The 16295-nt window shown below is 36.9% G+C and overlaps 4 protein-coding genes across 5 annotated transcripts; all 4 read right to left on the reverse strand.

The window, feature by feature from the left end:
- Positions 1–1722: 1722 nt before the first annotated feature.
- Positions 1723–3114, reverse strand: LOC114925246 (receptor-like protein 53). The gene has a single exon (XM_029292552.1). It carries the CDS (start codon positions 3112–3114, stop codon positions 1723–1725), a length of 1392 nt encoding a protein of 463 aa, XP_029148385.1.
- Positions 3115–3169: 55 nt separating this feature from the next.
- Positions 3170–4440, reverse strand: LOC112744459 (receptor-like protein 7). The gene has a single exon (XM_029292359.2). It carries the CDS (start codon positions 4379–4381, stop codon positions 3170–3172), a length of 1212 nt encoding a protein of 403 aa, XP_029148192.1. The 5' UTR covers positions 4382–4440.
- Positions 4441–5366: 926 nt separating this feature from the next.
- On the reverse strand, positions 5367–16199 carry LOC112744457 (receptor-like protein 6). 2 transcript variants are annotated; one of them, XM_072215171.1, is made up of 5 exons: positions 14581–16199; positions 13236–14464; positions 7643–13129; positions 7397–7536; positions 5367–6605 (listed from the first exon to the last, which is right to left on the reverse strand). In XM_072215171.1, the coding sequence occupies exons 1-2, from the start codon at positions 16066–16068 to the stop codon at positions 14285–14287; spliced, it is 1668 nt and encodes a 555-aa protein (XP_072071272.1). In that variant the 5' UTR covers positions 16069–16199; the 3' UTR covers positions 5367–6605; positions 7397–7536; positions 7643–13129; positions 13236–14284. The 2 variants fall into 2 exon arrangements, with proteins under 2 accessions (XP_072071272.1, XP_025649881.1); XM_025794096.3 differs by having other exon boundaries at positions 13248–16197.
- On the reverse strand, positions 5609–6289 carry LOC112744458 (receptor-like protein 47). The gene has a single exon (XM_072216013.1). It carries the CDS (start codon positions 6287–6289, stop codon positions 5609–5611), a length of 681 nt encoding a protein of 226 aa, XP_072072114.1.
- Positions 16200–16295: the final 96 nt, after the last annotated feature.

Genomic DNA, 16295 nt, shown 5'->3' on the forward strand with positions numbered 1-16295 from the left:
CTTTAACAGAAAATAATTAATTGCTCATAATACGAAAACAAAACAACGAACAAGTATAAAGTGCTCAGAGATCAGCTAAGCTCTCCACGGAAAAATTCCTTAGACTTATTTATATTTTAACCTAAACCTAACTTTTAAATTCAAAACCAAATTAAATCAAGTCAAATCTCTCCTAATCAATTTTAACTAAAAGTAATCTTCTCCTTGTAATTGAAATTCCAAAGCCTGGCCGTTACTTAGAGTGTCTCGTATTCATTGAAATCATGACCTTGTAATTAGTCCTGGACTTGAAGAATTGGCGTGGCACTTGGAGGTTTGGAGTGGACTTGGCATGGCACTTGGGTGAAGTGGCGTGGCACACCAATGGTTTGCTTCTTGGAGGCTTCCTGGTTTTGGTCCAGCATGCCACTTTGGGGAGTGGCGTGGAATGCCCTTGCTTGGAGGGGTTGAAGGCGTTGCACGCCTATGGTGGCGTGGCACGCCCTTGCTTCATTGGGTCTCTGGAGGTGTCTTCTTGATTGAGTGGCATGGCACGCCCTTACTGGTGGCTCTCCTGGAAGTCGGCCCAGTATTGCACGCCTATGGTGGCGTGGCACGCTACCTTCCATGCTCCTTCTTGCCTTATCAAAGGTGTGGCACTTGAGAAGTGGCGTGGCACGCCATGCATGAAGGACTGCTTGCTGGCTCTTGGAATTTGGCCCAGCGTTGCGCACCATCCTCCTTTGCTTGTCTTTCTTTCTCTTTATTCTTGTTAAAATTCTTTTACCAATCTCCTACAAAAACATAAATTACTCAAAGTAACATCAACTAAAACACAAAATTTAAAAAAAAAATCACTAACTTTATTAAGAAAAAAGACGAGGAAAACTATCAAAAGATGCTCATGCATCAAAAACCTACATTAAGTTAAAATAAACACAAACCAACAAAGGCTCAATTCGGTCGCTCCAAGTTTCAAGCGTGCTTAAGTCTCTTAAATTTCAAAATTTACAACTTAATCCCTAAACTTATACTCCCTTAGTCATTTTAGTCTTTGATCGGTTAACAACAACAGTTTGATGTGCCATATCAACTAACATGTTAGCATACAATGTAGCATCTCAGATCATTGGCCAACACCAAGTTGACTAACAGTTGACTGACTATAAAATAAATTATTTACGAAATAATTTCTTGAGGATTACAGAAGAAACACATTTGCAATTTCAAAAAACCAAGTTCAACCAACCTCTAAAAGGAAAAATGGAAGTAACATTTTGTTAACTAATGTAGGCACACAAGAGCAAGCAACACGAGCCTATGACATAGCAGCAATTAAGTACAGAGAAATTAATGCTGTGAGCCTGTGACCAACTTTGATTTAAGTAATTACATCACATGGTTGAAGCCTTCACACCAATACTCCCAACACCCTAAACTTGAGACTCAAGTACTACTAAACTCCAAACACTTACTTCTCCATCCAACTATACTCCAAATCCAATATAACATTCAAAACCATTACACACATGAAAAGACCAACATATAGACTTGTGACTTAAAATATCTTTTTCAGCAACCTATAAACATCTACGGCAAAAGCATTTCCCAGTGCTAACCCAGCAATAAGGCCACCGACATATCCAATTAGAATTACCACCCAATTAGATTCAAAGAAAGATTCCAGATTCAGTGTCTTGATGATCACCATCAGTTGTTGGTAGTGGAAGCTTAGAATGATCTTCACATTTCTTCACCAATCGGAATCCCGCACAAATCTTTGTTTCCCTTAAATGAATTATCATCAAATGTTGAAAGTTGGCCATTTTCTGGGATTGGACCTGAGAGATTGTTGAAAGACACATTGAAGAAATCCAAGAAGGTTAGCCCTGCGAGTTGTTGAGGAATATTTCCTGACAGGCTATTAAGAGAAAGGTCCAGCACTTCAAGATTTGAAAGCTTCCCCAAGGAAGATGGGATGCTGCCAGTAAACATGTTATTGGACAAATTGAGCACAACAAGACCATTCAAACTTCCCATGATATCTGGAATCTCACCATAAATTTTGTTACATGAAAGATCAATGGCTACCATGTGACGAAGGTATTGCCCGCCAAGATAATCCATGACAACTCCTTTGTTGGACATTGAAAATAAATTCGAATCAAGATCTGCAACCTCATTCCCAATGAAAATCTCGTCCTTGAAATCCAGATGTCTTTTGTTGGATATGATCATCGATTTGAAGCACATGATTATTTCTGATGTTAAATTCATTGAGAAACCATTTTGAGAAAGATCCATGATTCGAAGCTGGGGAAATGTGTATTTCAATGGACACATTATAGCTCCGTGAAATTCATTATTACTTAAAGAAACAACCTTTAACTTAGGAAGAGATCCTAACCAGAAAGGAAATGAGTCATTGAAATGGTTATGTCTCACATCAAGAAACTCTAGCCTTCTGCAATTGACAAGTGCTCTTGGTAATTGACCGTACAACTTGTTAGAACTAAAATCGATAAACCGAAGGACATTTCTTTTCACATAAATTTGAGGAATATTGCCTGTCAATTTGTTTCCTGAGATATTCAAAAGTTGAAGGGATTGGCTAAAGCTTCCCAAACATGATGGAATCATGCCAACTAAATTGTTAGAAGATAAATCAAGATCCCCAAGTGACTGCAGGTTGCATATGGAGGGGGATATTTCTCCCATCAATAGGTTGTTGGAAATTTCCAAACTCTGAAGGGTTGTTTTGTTCCATAACCAACTCGGTATTGTCTTTATGCTGTTGTCTGATATGTAAAGATCAGTCAACTCTTGCAAGTGTTGTATAAAATTGGGAAAATGAACAATGTTACATGAGCTTAAATGCAACACTTGAATTTGAGCAGGAAATGTTACGTTGGAAGTGTTGTTCCCTTCATGAAAAGACAATTTGTTACCTCCGCCTAAACCAAGTGCAGTAAGCTTCTTGAGCTTTGAAAGCATGTCAAGCTCGATTTGTCCTTCCAACATATTATCAACTAGATCAAGATATGTAAGATTCTCTAACATGAAGAGGAAATAGGGAATTTCACCTTGAAGATTATTCTCTTTAAGATCCAAGCGATTTAGAGTGGTTAGATTCATTATCCAAGTTGGAACTTCCCCAGCCACCAGCCAGATTGCATGAAGTCAATGCAAGTCACTGAATTGGAGGAAGGGTTGTTACATTGACAGCTCTATTTTGAGAGAATAAAGACAATTTGTTGTGAGACAAGCCAAGACCATTAAGCATCTTTAGCTTCAAAAACATGTCAAGTGCTAGATGGCCTTCGAAAAAATTATAATCCAAGAATAAATTTACAAGATTCTCAAATCCAAAAAGAGAGTGAGGGATTTCACCATCAAAGCTGTTATTGGTAAGATCTAACAGAGCAAGTTGGGTGAGGTTGCCAATCGAAGAAGGAATGACCCCATAAAAATTGCAACTTGAAATCTCGAACCAATTTAAAGAAGTGAGGTTTTCAATGGATGTTGGAAGTGTGCCATAAAAACTTGTGCGTGGGAGGTATATGGTGACTAATGTCTTTGAGAAAAAATTAGGCAGCAAACCCCTAAGATTTTGGTTTTCTCCCAAATCCAAGACTGTTAAGTTTGGAAGATGGAATATACCTAGCGGAAATTCACCATGCAGTTCACAATTGAAAAGAGAAAGCATTTGCAAAGATGTAAGGTTTGTGAGTGTATGAGGTAAAGATGATGAAATGGTCACAAAATTAAGACGAAGGTGTTCAAGTCTAGTTGTGTTTTGGGTTAAGCTTGTGAGAGTGGATGCCTTGAGTTGCAAGTTGTTGATTAGATAGTATGGACGTGACTCAAGAGTATAGCTGCGAAGATCAAGGGACAACAAGTTGGACAATTGTGAAACTTGAGGTGGAACTTCACCAGAGAATGTGTTTTCATTGCCATGAGAAAGATTCAAATGCCTCAGTTGTGACAAGTCACCTATCCTGGCTGGAATTTGTGAGTGATTGAAGTCATTATCTGAAAGATCAAGGCTTTGAAGATGCACAAGTGAGAAAAGGGTGCTATTGGGATCCATGAAACCATAGAGCAGGCTGCTACTAAGATCAATGGAAATGACATGACCTGTGAGCTCGTCGCATTCAATGCCATCCCAGGAGCAGCAATCTGTGGTTGGAATCCCGGAAACAGTTTTAGGATAACTGAAAGGACTGTAAGAAGCGTACTTACTTCTGATGAAGCTTTGTTTAAAGTTCAGCAAGGCATTGCTTTCATGTTGATTGCACTCATGACGATGATGAGTAGTAGTTGAATCATTCAAAGTTAAACAGTTTGTGACAAGGAGAAGAAACTGTATGGACAAAGCAGTAAAACACAAGAACCTCATCATTGTCGATATATCGCAACAGATTTCAATGGATGAAAGGTTTGGGACACTACAATTGGTTTTTATAGTGAAGCAGTACTGGTGATACTAAATTCCAATAATTAATAGTGTGTTACTGCAAACATTTCAAAGTTCAAAGCACATGCAGGATGGCTTAGACATTCATGTAATTTACTCTCTCTTTGTCACACTCATATTTGACTTTGGTTACTTGCATTCTGTTGTTTTGCTTAATTAATTTTCCCTCTTTAATTTTTTAAATCATGTATAGAAGATTCTTGTTCACAGGTCTATTTCATGAGTCTACCTCCAGAAACATCGCCCTTTTTGGTTTCTAAAGTCTAATCTCTCCCTTCTTGTACATGCAGTTTGGGTTGAATTATTGATCAATTTATATAAACTAATTGAATCTATCTCAGTTCCGTACCCAACACGAGCCTAGCTTTATTTTGAGCTCGTCAGTTTTTCAACATTGACTCGGTAAACTAAACTTACTTGGAGTCTTTGACATAGGAAGAGAGCTCAAATTTCTTGGTGCTGTAGTTTCAATTTTTTGAATAGAAATAATTTTTTCCAAGTACACATGATTGAAAAAGTAACTACTAAATCAGCAGCAAATTATGATATTTTTCACTTCAGTTACAACGATAAATTGTTAATTTAGCAGCCTTAGCTTTAGCAAGTGATTAGAAAGAAATTAAATTAAATTTACAACTTAAAGCATATTGCCAGGTTGTTTTCTTTTTCTTTAATGAGCAGAAGCCTCAAGTCTCAACACTTAAAAAAGTGGAGCATTATCTTTAAGACAAATACAGATATATAGAAATTAAGTTCCTTTGCTTGTGAATACAGAGATATACAGGATTTGGATGTTGGATGTAATTCAGTTTTGTTAGGAAATCTCAATGTTGTTATTACTGTTGGCCCAATTGATCCTGCTTATAATATTTTACAAGTTATCCTGTCGTGGCATAAGCACAAGAGAGAGTAGGCAAAGGGAAATGAATTATTTAAGCAAAGAACACAATGTACGGCTTTTCTTTTTCAAAAATAGCAAAAGCAAAATAGACATACAACACACTATATTATCTTTTTACCTTGCCTACTTTTATTTGGGTTCACACATAGTTGACTCTTAAATAAGAGAAACACAATAACTTTAAATACAACACAAAAATGAAAATAATCTAAGATTATACACATGAAAAGACCAACATCAAGACTTGTGACTTAAAAGATCCTTTTCAACAACCTAAAAACATCTCCAGCAAAAGCATTTCCCAGTGCTAATCCAGCAATAAGGCCACCCCCATATCCGATTAGAATTACCATCCAATTAAATTCAAAGAAAGATTTTGATTCAGAGTCTTGATCACCATCAAGAGTTGGTAGTGGAGGTTTAGAGTGATCTTCACATTTCTTCACTAGTTGAACCCCACATAAACCTTTGTTTCCCTTGAAAGAACTATTTTCAAATGTGGAAAATTGTCTATTTTCTGGTATTGGACCTGAGAGATTGTTGAAGGACACATTGAAGAAATCCAAGAAGGTTAGCCCTGTGAGTTGTTGAGGAATATTCCCTGACAAGCTATTGAGAGAAAGGTCCAGTACTTCAAGATTTGAAAGCTTTCCGAAGGAAGATGGGATGCTGCCAGTAAACATGTTATTGGACAAATTGAGCACAACAAGCCTATTCAAACTTCCCATGATATCCGGAATCTCACCAGAAATTTTGTTGCATGAAAGATCAATGGCTATCATATAATGAAAGTATTGATCCCCATGATAATTCATGACAACTCCTTTGTTGGATATTGAAAATGAATATGAATCAATATCAATCAAAGAATGTTGCAATCGATAAATGTCGTTTTTGAGATGTACTTGATTACTTGTGTTGGAAAGTGTCATCGATTTGAAGTTCTTGAATATTTCTGATTGTCATGGCCCAAAACGAGCCATGACCAGCGCTCAGGAAAATAATCCCTAGCAAGCCTAACCGACTCAACGATAAATTGAATAAAAAAATAACAAATATTTGAAATAGAAAATTACAGTTTCTAAAATGAATAATTACATATTCTTAATAAAAGATAAAATAAATAAATATGGATGGATCCTGCCTGTGACATATGGAGCATATACATCTAGGAACTCGACAAAAATAGATACTCATTGCAGATCGTGACTCTTGATTAGAAAATCTCACATAGTCAAGTATTTGTTCCTGAAAAATATTTTCAGAAAAAAAGGGGTGAGTTTTGCAACTCAGTGACTAGACAATACATCTATAATCCACATGAGACCATATAAACATTATTATCAAAGTAATTTAAATTAGAAAATAGCAGTTGATAATAATAAGTGAATCAATAAGGGAGTTCTCATACAGAAATCAAATCAAAAGTCCACACATGGGCGGCTCCACCTCTATGGGTAGCCCTTTCCTCTTGTGTGTCCTAACAGAATAACAGATCTAACGTGTGGCCTACACGTTAGGCTAGCAACACCCCTGCTAGCTGGAGTCTGAGTCAGATGCATCTAAGTTAACGTCATAACCGCCGTTAACTACGGTTTTCTAATACGAGCCTCCCAAACCAATTCAAAACATATAGTTTCAAATACAATGAATCTTCAATCTCTCAAACATATAAGGTATCGAATCAAATCAATCAGATAATATTTTTTTATCAGAAATCTTTTCAAATCATACTTTCTCAATCATAAAAACATATTTCATAATTTTAAAGTGAGTGCCAACAAATACTTTAATGTTTCAAAAGTATATATTCGAATAAAATTAATATTTTAAAATAAGATAAGGCTTTATCAAACATATATATATAGTCTCATGTAAATTTCTAAAGTATGAATTTTATAAAAATAATTATTCAACTATAATAAATCAATTATTCTAATCAAATCAAAGTTCTTCAATAACAGTTTTATAAATATAATTAAAAACTCTAAATAGCATAAACCAAAAGCTTAACGGTTATAAATGTAAAGCCTACTCACAGCATGGTCCTAACGGACCGAAGAGACCAAACCCAGAGTGTCGAATTCAAGATAAGGAGGATTGAAGTAGAATAAAACGAATGAGCGCAGAATTTGGACCGGAGTAGCGACAAAATGGAGCTGACGATAGTCCCAAAAATCTAAAACAGGCAAAACTAAAATCGAATTAAAACAAGGACAAGACAGATTAATTGGTGGCATAATAGGACATGAAAGCTAGAGCAGAATCAAGGAAAAAGGCTGGACCGGGATAATGGCAGGAACAGTTCAACTCCAGTGGCAACGACGACTTGGTTCAGGTACATCCAAACGGCGACAGGAACAACGCAGCAGCGGATGTCCCTCCTTGGAGTTTCTTGGTGGCAGAGGCGCGGCGGCCATAGCAGCAGCAGCAGCGGAGTTCCAACGGCGGCAGAACCTCCCTGCGACCACTTCTCTCTCCACGCGCGTTCTGTTTCTCTCCCAGCGACAGATCTGGCGGCGCGAAACGGAGGCACGAACGGCCGCGATGGTGGCTGGGCTTGACGGCGACGAACGGCCGCGATGGTGGCTGGGCTTGACGGCGACGACCCTTCCCGTGGCGGCTCTGGGTAGAACGGCGCGTCTTCCCTCTGTTTGCAAACCTCCATGGACGACAACGATGAAGACCTCGACGGTGATGACGGCGACACGAGACGGTGACGCCTCCTTCTCCTTGCACGGCTCTCTCTCCCTCGGTTCTGGCCTTCCTCGCGATGACACCACGGCGGCGACGGTGGCAGTGATGCCCACCGGCGCCACCTCCCTTCCTTCCTCTTCTCTTCCCTCTCCGGTTCTCCCCTCTTCTCTTTTCCCTTTCTGTTCTTTTGTTCTGCTGTTGGAAGGGGTAAGGGTGGCTAGGGTTTTGGTGAGTGTGTGAGGGTGTGTGTTATGTCAAAGTTAGGGTTAGAATTTTGGTTTGGAAAAAAAAAAAGAGAAGGGTATTATAGGGATTTTACATTCTACCCTCCTTAAAAAAAATTTTCGCCCTCGAAAATTGATATAATCTGCAAGACTTTATTTGGTTTTAGCACTTTACCAAATATGTGAAAGAAGTATAAAGAGATGCAAAAGTTACAAGATAGGTTTTTGTTAAAAATATGCGGTTGACATTCACCGACTCACATTTTCTTGACAGCTCAGATGTACATAGCAATCTTCACTTCGTTCGTCAATCTCCTCAAAATACCTTCCTACTTCATACTCTCCTTGGTTCTGTAGTATATATCTATGGAAGCAACCGGTCTTACGTCATGTCTTAGAATTACAACTTTTCGAACTTCAGCATCAATAAGCTGTGTCCTAATGAATTAACGTATCGTTTGCTATCTGGGAATCGCACGTAACACCGAAACAAGCACGGGTTTACTCAAAGGGATTCGAAACCTAGAAAGAGAAGAGCAAACATCACAGATGGTGTTTGCACGAACGTGGAAGGATGTTTAAGATTGTAATTAAACAATGATGTACAGAAACAATGAAGTGTCCCAGAAAGAGAGTCAAATGAATCTTAACGAGAAAATCTGAATCAAAAAAATTTTGATAGAAACAATAAAAGAAAAGATAGTGCATTAGGTCAAAACAAGTTTAAGTTGGATCAAAGAAGTACAAAGTTCACTAAAAGAAGGTAACCAAAGTCAATGGCAGTGTTTTTTTTTTTTTTTTTTTTTCAAAAAGATTTAAGTGGATGATTAGGGACACAATAAGGCAAGAAAAGAATCAAATCAATAACTTTTCCAAAGAAGATCTGAAACAAGAATTCCAAGAGAATACTAGAAGATATGATGTAACATAGTAAAACAATTTCAAATTACATCAAGGAGTTACATAGTTCACGTAAAGGAATGCAATGTCAGCACCTGTGTTGTCGAGAATATATGGTATAGCCAAAAGCACGATCAGATTGAGATATGCATAAGATGTAGGACATGAAATAAAATAATCAAATTTCATTTCAACAAGAATTGAAACAAGGAACTCCCGATATGAAATATAGAAGGAACGATACGTCAAATCACGTGGCACGATTATAGCGCATACTTCAACACAAACTATCCCAAGAAGAACACCTAATGTTCCCAAACATAACAATTACCATTACTTGGATAAAGAAACGAAGGAGTTTAGAAGAACTATTCCTTGCAGGTTATAAATTCTACCCCTTTGTATGCACCATACTCAATAATCATACCACACGATGTGACAACGCTAGATAGAATATAGATTTTTTTTCCCCAACAAAACTAGAAAGCAAGCAAAACAAAATAAAGTCAAGCATAACAATATCATCATAGCATAAAAGGTTTTAGGGCATAAGTAAATGTTGAAATCACCGAAAAAGCTTCACAATATTCTTTATCAACATCATCAAGACTCTAAAAATACCAAAATAATGAGTATTACAAATAATTGAAAGAGCAGATTAGAAAAAAGGACATAGATGTTACACCCAAAATTAGAAACTAGTATATAAAAAAATGGTATCACCTGAAACTTTCTACTTTTAAACATCAACAACAATAACAAAACAAAATATTCAAACACAATCAATCAAAGTATAGTAATAAAGAAGGTATTTAGAACAAGCAAAGGTAATATAAAAAAAAATCTAAAATAAATGAACCAACTAAAAATAGAAAACACATGAAAAGAAAAGAAAATATTGACAATTTTATGCCTCCACACTCAAGCTATGATCAATCCATACCCATAATTTTTCAGGTCAACAAGTTATAATGACGTAACTCAAGATCAAACCCATTGACTCAAAGTGAACCAATCGGTTTCTTTAGAGTTTAGACATCCACAATCTTCATACATTGCAAACAAGCACCAAAGTTGTCCTAAAATTAAAAAATCAATAAGGAGAAAAACTCATAGAAAGAATTTGTTCAACTTTAAGGAATTAGATATCCAATCTTTTCCATCTGAAATCGCCAGAAATTCTTTCCAAGATCTAAGACCTACAATCTCAATCTCACGAACCCAAAAAACCAATTTCTTCAAATCTCTGAGAATAATGACAATAGTTGAGAACAGAGGAATTTTCAAAAAAAAGCAAGGGTTAAGAAAATGTTCGAGTTTCAAATCTTAGCCAAAAAGCAAAGTTCATCACCAAAAGAATAAAAGACAAATATCACCAAAACAAATAAAATTATGAGAGCTGATTCTAACACACTCTCATCCATACATAAACAAAATTTTTGTCATGATAATACACATAAAATAGGTTGTTTGAGCTACCCTTTAGTAAGGCATTCGCGTCTAAATATAATCCACTGTTGCAACAATGAAATCAAAGCATAGCACATAATTATTAAAAGACACAGACACAGACACATCAGATGTGGTGTGCACTTCTAAAATCAGACCAATAAAATTATTTCGACTTTCAATTTCAAAATAATGAACATGATCATAAAACTCACTTGAAAGTATGAAGTCATTTCGACATGATCACGAAAAAAAGTTTCTTAATCTAACTAATGATAAACTTGAAAAAGTATAAAGGTAGTATAATAGAAAGCCTTTTGATATTTACTTCCATCTAAATAATATGGAAAGGATCCCATTGAATAGATGAAAAATTGTGTGAACCAATAAAACAATATATGTAAGCATCCAAAAATTAAATAATTTCTCTCTTTGTTCCTCAATTTAAGTCTCTGCCAAGTTAGCTCTCACCTCTTTTTTTTTTCAAGCACATTAACAAATAACAGTTCATACTTATATATAATCAAAAGGTAGGAACGTATATAAATTTAGGAACAATGTCTTTTTTTTTTTGGCACCTACACCCAATGAGAACTTGAAACACGCTTTTTTGGAACTGACCATATTTCTATCAATCTATTTTTCTTTGTTTGTGTACGAAACCATTTTTCTTGAACACATTTCAGATATATAACTCCATAAACATCAAACTAGCAAGGAGAAAACAAAACAATGCTCAATCAGGACAGAAGCATACAATTAGAAGCAATCATCTAAAATTCAAATAACCCCTTATGCCATCTAGCCACACAAATTGTTCCTGAAAACCAGTAGCTGCTGAATATACTCCTTAATTTGTTGTCATCATTTCAAAAGCCTTAACCTCTCCATTCAAGTATCATATATTTTATAGAAATCTCTTGAAATAACTAACTTCTTTCACAAACATCACATTTCACAAAAATCATCATAATTCAGCAACAATAGAAAAATCATAGAACATAATCACAATAATTCCGTGACAGAAAAACCATGTCCAACAACATAATACTATAATAAAACCAGATCATCAAATTAGAAAAATTCAAACAAATTTCTAAATCGAAAAGATCTTCGATCCATCTAACTAGTCACCCAAATAATTCTCTATACCTAAACAGATAAAATCACCAGTTCGCCAAACAACAATAACACTCCATTATATGTTCATCACAGAGTTCTTCTCCTTGAAAAACTGAATAACAGTTTTCAAAATTCTTAATTTAAAAGAAAGGATCACAAGCAACTCAAAATTTAGTCATAACTCCAAAGATTATCAACATAAAAATAAAAATTCAGATATCGCTTATCAAGTCCAAAACAAAGCATCTCATTTAGTAACTCAGTGAATTCATGCAATACAAAATTTCAAATACAGCTCTGTAAAGGAATTAGATAGTAATTCAAAACAAACACCAATCGGATCTTCTAAGTATTTCATGAAATATTAACATCAGGAATCATAGAGAACAACACAAAGACGAAAAAGATTAAAGCATGCATTCACAAAAAGGGGAAAGATTAGAACTAGCTACAAGGCAGGAATCGCGAACTGGAACCGAAACTGAAACTATTGCAAAAAACACGTTCGAGAAAATCTAGCAAAGGATAGGGCAAGATTGGGTACAAAAGGACAAGAGTAGTAAGAAGTGGCAGAGGCCAGATGATCACAGTAATCAGAAGACAACAATGACATAGAGGACAAAGAGGACATTCCTATAGGCCTTTGATAGTGCCACAATTTGTACAAATAGGCGCGCTTCTATTTATACAATTGTGATCCTACCATAGGACACTTGCTCCATATTACACAGATTAAACCTAAGCTCTGATACCACTTTGTCATGGCCCAAAACGAGCCATGACCAGCGCTCAGGAAAATAATCCCTAGCAAGCCTAACCGACTCAACGATAAATTGAATAAAAAAATAACAAATATTTGAAATAGAAAATTACAGTTTCTAAAATGAATAATTACATATTCTTAATAAAAGATAAAATAAATAAATATGGATGGATCCTGCCTGTGACATATGGAGCATATACATCTAGGAACTCGACAAGATAATTACATATTCTTAATAAAAGTATATATTCGAATAAAATTAATATTTTAAAATAAGATAAGGCTTTATCAAACATATATATATAGTCTCATGTAAATTTCTAAAGTATGAATTTTATAAAAATAATTATTCAGCTATAATAAATCAATTATTCTAATCAAATCAAAGTTCTTCAATAACAGTTTTATAAATATAATTAAAAACTCTAAATAGCATAAACCAAAAGCTTAACGGTTATAAATGTAAAGCCTACTCACAGCATGGTCCTAACGGACCGAAGAGACCAAACCCAGAGTGTCGAATTCAAGATAAGGAGGATTGAAGTAGAATAAAACGAATGAGCGCAGAATTTGGACCGGAGTAGCGACAAAATGGAGCTGACGATAGTCCCAAAAATCTAAAACAGGCAAAACTAAAATCGAATTAAAACAAGGACAAGACAGATTAATTGGTGGCATAATAGGACATGAAAGCTAGAGCAGAATCAAGGAAAAAGGCTGGACCAGGATACTGACAGGAACAGTTCAACTCCAGTGGCAACGACGACTTGGTTCAGGTACATCCAAACGGCGACAGGAACAACGCAGCAGCGGATGTCCCTCCTTGGAGTTTCTTGGTGGCAGAGGCGCGGCGGCCATAGCAGCAGCAGCAGCGGAGTTCCAACGGCGGCAGAACCTCCCTGCGACCACTTCTCTCTCCACGCGCGTTCTGTTTCTCTCCCAGCGACAGATCTGGCGGCGCGAAACGGAGGCACGAACGGCCGCGATGGTGGCTGGGCTTGACGGCGACGAACCTTCCCGTGGCGGCTCTGGGTAGAACGGCGCGTCTTCCCTCTGTTTGCAAACCTCCATGGACGACAACGATGAAGACCTCGACGGTGATGACGGCGACACGAGACGGTGACGCCTCCTTCTCCTTGCACGGCTCTCTCTCCCTCGGTTCTGGCCTTCCTCGCGATGACACCACGGCGGCGACGGTGGCAGTGATGCCCACCGGCGCCACCTCCCTTCCTTCCTCTTCTCTTCCCTCTCCGGTTCTCCCCCTCTTCTCTTTTCCCTTTCTGTTCTTTTGTTCTGCTGTTGGAAGGGGTAAGGGTGGCTAGGGTTTTGGTGAGTGTGTGAGGGTGTGTGTTATGTCAAAGTTAGGGTTAGAATTTTGGTTTGGAAAAAAAAAAAAGAGAAGGGTATTATAGGGATTTTACACTGATGATATATTTCCAGAAAAATTATTCTGAGAAAGATCAATGATGTGAAGATTCAAGAATGTGCATTTTGATGGGCACTTTATAGCTCCATGAAATTCATTATTACGTAAAGAAATAACCTTCAATTTGGGAAGAGATCCTAACCAGAAAGGAAATGAGTCATTGAAATGGTTATGTCTCACATCAAGAAACTCTAGCATTCTACAATTGACCAATGCTCTTGGTAACTGACCGTACAACTTGTTATAACTAAAATCAATCACCTGAAGTGCATTTCTTTTCACATAAGTTTGAGGAATAATTCCAACCAATTTGTTTCCTCCGAGCCTCAAAATTCGCAGAGATCGGCTAAAACTTCCCAAACATGATGGAATCATGCCAACTAAGTTGTTGTAAGATAAACCAAGTTCCACAAGTGACTGCAGGTTGCATATGGAGGGGGATATTTCTCCTATCAATAGGTTGTTGGAAATAACCAAACTCTGAAGAGTTGTTTTGTTCCATAACCAACTCGGTATTGTCTTTATGCTGTTGTTTGATAGGTAAAGATCAGTCAACTCTTGCAAGTGTTGTATAAAATTGGGAAAATGAACTAAGTTGCATGAACTTAATTGCAATAATTGAATTTGAGAAGGAAATGTTACGTTGGAAGTGTTGTTCCCTTCATGAAAAGACAATTTGTTGCCTCCGCCTAAACCAAGTGAAGTAAGCTTCTTGAGCTTTGAAAGCATGTCAAGTTCGATTTGTCCTTCCAACATATTATCGACTAGAGAAAGAACTGTAAGGTTCTCTAACGTGAAGAGGAAATAGGGAATTTCACCTTGAAGATTATTTTCTTGAAGATCCAAGTGATTTAAAGTGGTTAGATTCATTATCCAAGTTGGAACTTTCCCAGCCAGATTGCATGAAGCCAATGCTAGCCACTGAATTGGAGGAAGGATTGTTGCATTGACAGCTCTATTTTGAGAGAATAAAGAAAATTTGCTGTGAGACAAGTCAAGACCATTAAGCATCTTTAGCTTCAAAAACATGTCAAGTGCTAGATGGCCTTCGAAAAAATTATAATCCAAGAATAAATTTACAAGATTCTCAAGTTCAAAAAGAGAGCCAGGGATTTCACCATCAAAGCTGTTATTGGTAAGATCTAACAGAGCAAGTTGGGTGAGGTTGCCAATCGAAGAAGGAATGACCCCATAAAAATTGCAACTTGATATCTCGAACCAATTTAAAGAAGTGAGGTTTTCAATGGATGTTGGAAGTGTGCCATAAAAACTTGTGCTTGGGAGGTATATGGTGACTAATGTCTTTGAGAGAAAATTAGGCAGCAAACCCCTAAGATTTTGGTTTTCTCCCAAATCCAAGTCTGTTAAGTTTGGAAGATGGAATATACCTAGTGGAAATTCACCATGCAGTTCACAATTGAAAAGAGAAAGCATTTGCAAAGATGTAAGGTTTGTGAGTGTATAAGGTAAAGATGATGAAATGGTAACAAAATTAAGACGAAGGTGTTCAAGTCTAGTTGTGTTTTGGGTTAAGCTTGTGAGAGTGGATGCCTTGAGTTGCAAATTGTTGATTAGTTCATATGGACGTGACTCAAGAGTATAGCTGCGAAGATCAAGGGATAACAAGTTGGACAACTGTGAAACTTGAGGTGGAACTTCACCAGAGAATGTGTTTTCATTGCCATGAGAAAGATTCAAATGCCTCAGTTGTGACAAGTCACCTATCCTAGCTGGAATTTGTGAGTGATTGAAGTCATTATCTGAAAGATCAAGGCTTTGAAGATGCACAAGTGAGAAAAGGGTGCTATTGGGATCCATGGAACCATAGAGCAGGCTGCTACTAAGATCAATGGAAATGACATGACCTGTGAGCTCATCGCATTCAATTCCATCCCAGGAGCAGCAATCTGTGGTTGGAATCCAGGAAACAGTTTTAGGATAACTGAAAGGACTGTAAGAAGCATACTTACTTATGATGAAGCTTTGTTTAAAGTTCAGCAAGGCATTGCTTTCATGTTGATGGCACTCATAATGATGATGAGTAGTAGTTGAATCATTCAAACTTAAACAGTTTGTGGCAAGGAGAAGAAATTGTATGGACAAAGCAATAAAACACAAGGACCTCATCATTGTCTATATATCGCAACAGATTTCAATGGATGAAAGGTTTGGGACACTACAATCGGTTTTTATAGTGAAGCAGTACTGGACAACTGGTGATACTAAATTCCAATAATTAATAGTGTGTTAATGCAAACATTTCAAAGTTCAAAGCACATGCAGGATGGCTTAGACATTCATGTAATTTACCTCTCTCTCTGTCACGCTCATATTTGACTTTGGTTACTTGCATTCTG

Source organism: Arachis hypogaea, chromosome 14 (genome assembly GCF_003086295.3).
Source record: "Arachis hypogaea cultivar Tifrunner chromosome 14, arahy.Tifrunner.gnm2.J5K5, whole genome shotgun sequence".
NCBI classification, from domain to species: domain Eukaryota; kingdom Viridiplantae; phylum Streptophyta; class Magnoliopsida; order Fabales; family Fabaceae; genus Arachis; species Arachis hypogaea.

What these genes read in the sequence shown, in the direction of transcription:
- LOC112744459 (XM_029292359.2), bottom strand. Translation starts at nt 4,381, where the DNA reads ATGATGAGGTTCTTGTGTTTTACTGCTTTGTCCATACAGTTTCTTCTC.
- LOC114925246 (XM_029292552.1), bottom strand. Translation starts at nt 3,114, where the DNA reads ATGAATCTAACCACTCTAAATCGCTTGGATCTTAAAGAGAATAATCTT.
- LOC112744457 (XM_025794096.3), bottom strand. Translation starts at nt 16,068, where the DNA reads ATGATGAGGTCCTTGTGTTTTATTGCTTTGTCCATACAATTTCTTCTC.
- LOC112744458 (XM_072216013.1), bottom strand. Translation starts at nt 6,289, where the DNA reads ATGACACTTTCCAACACAAGTAATCAAGTACATCTCAAAAACGACATT.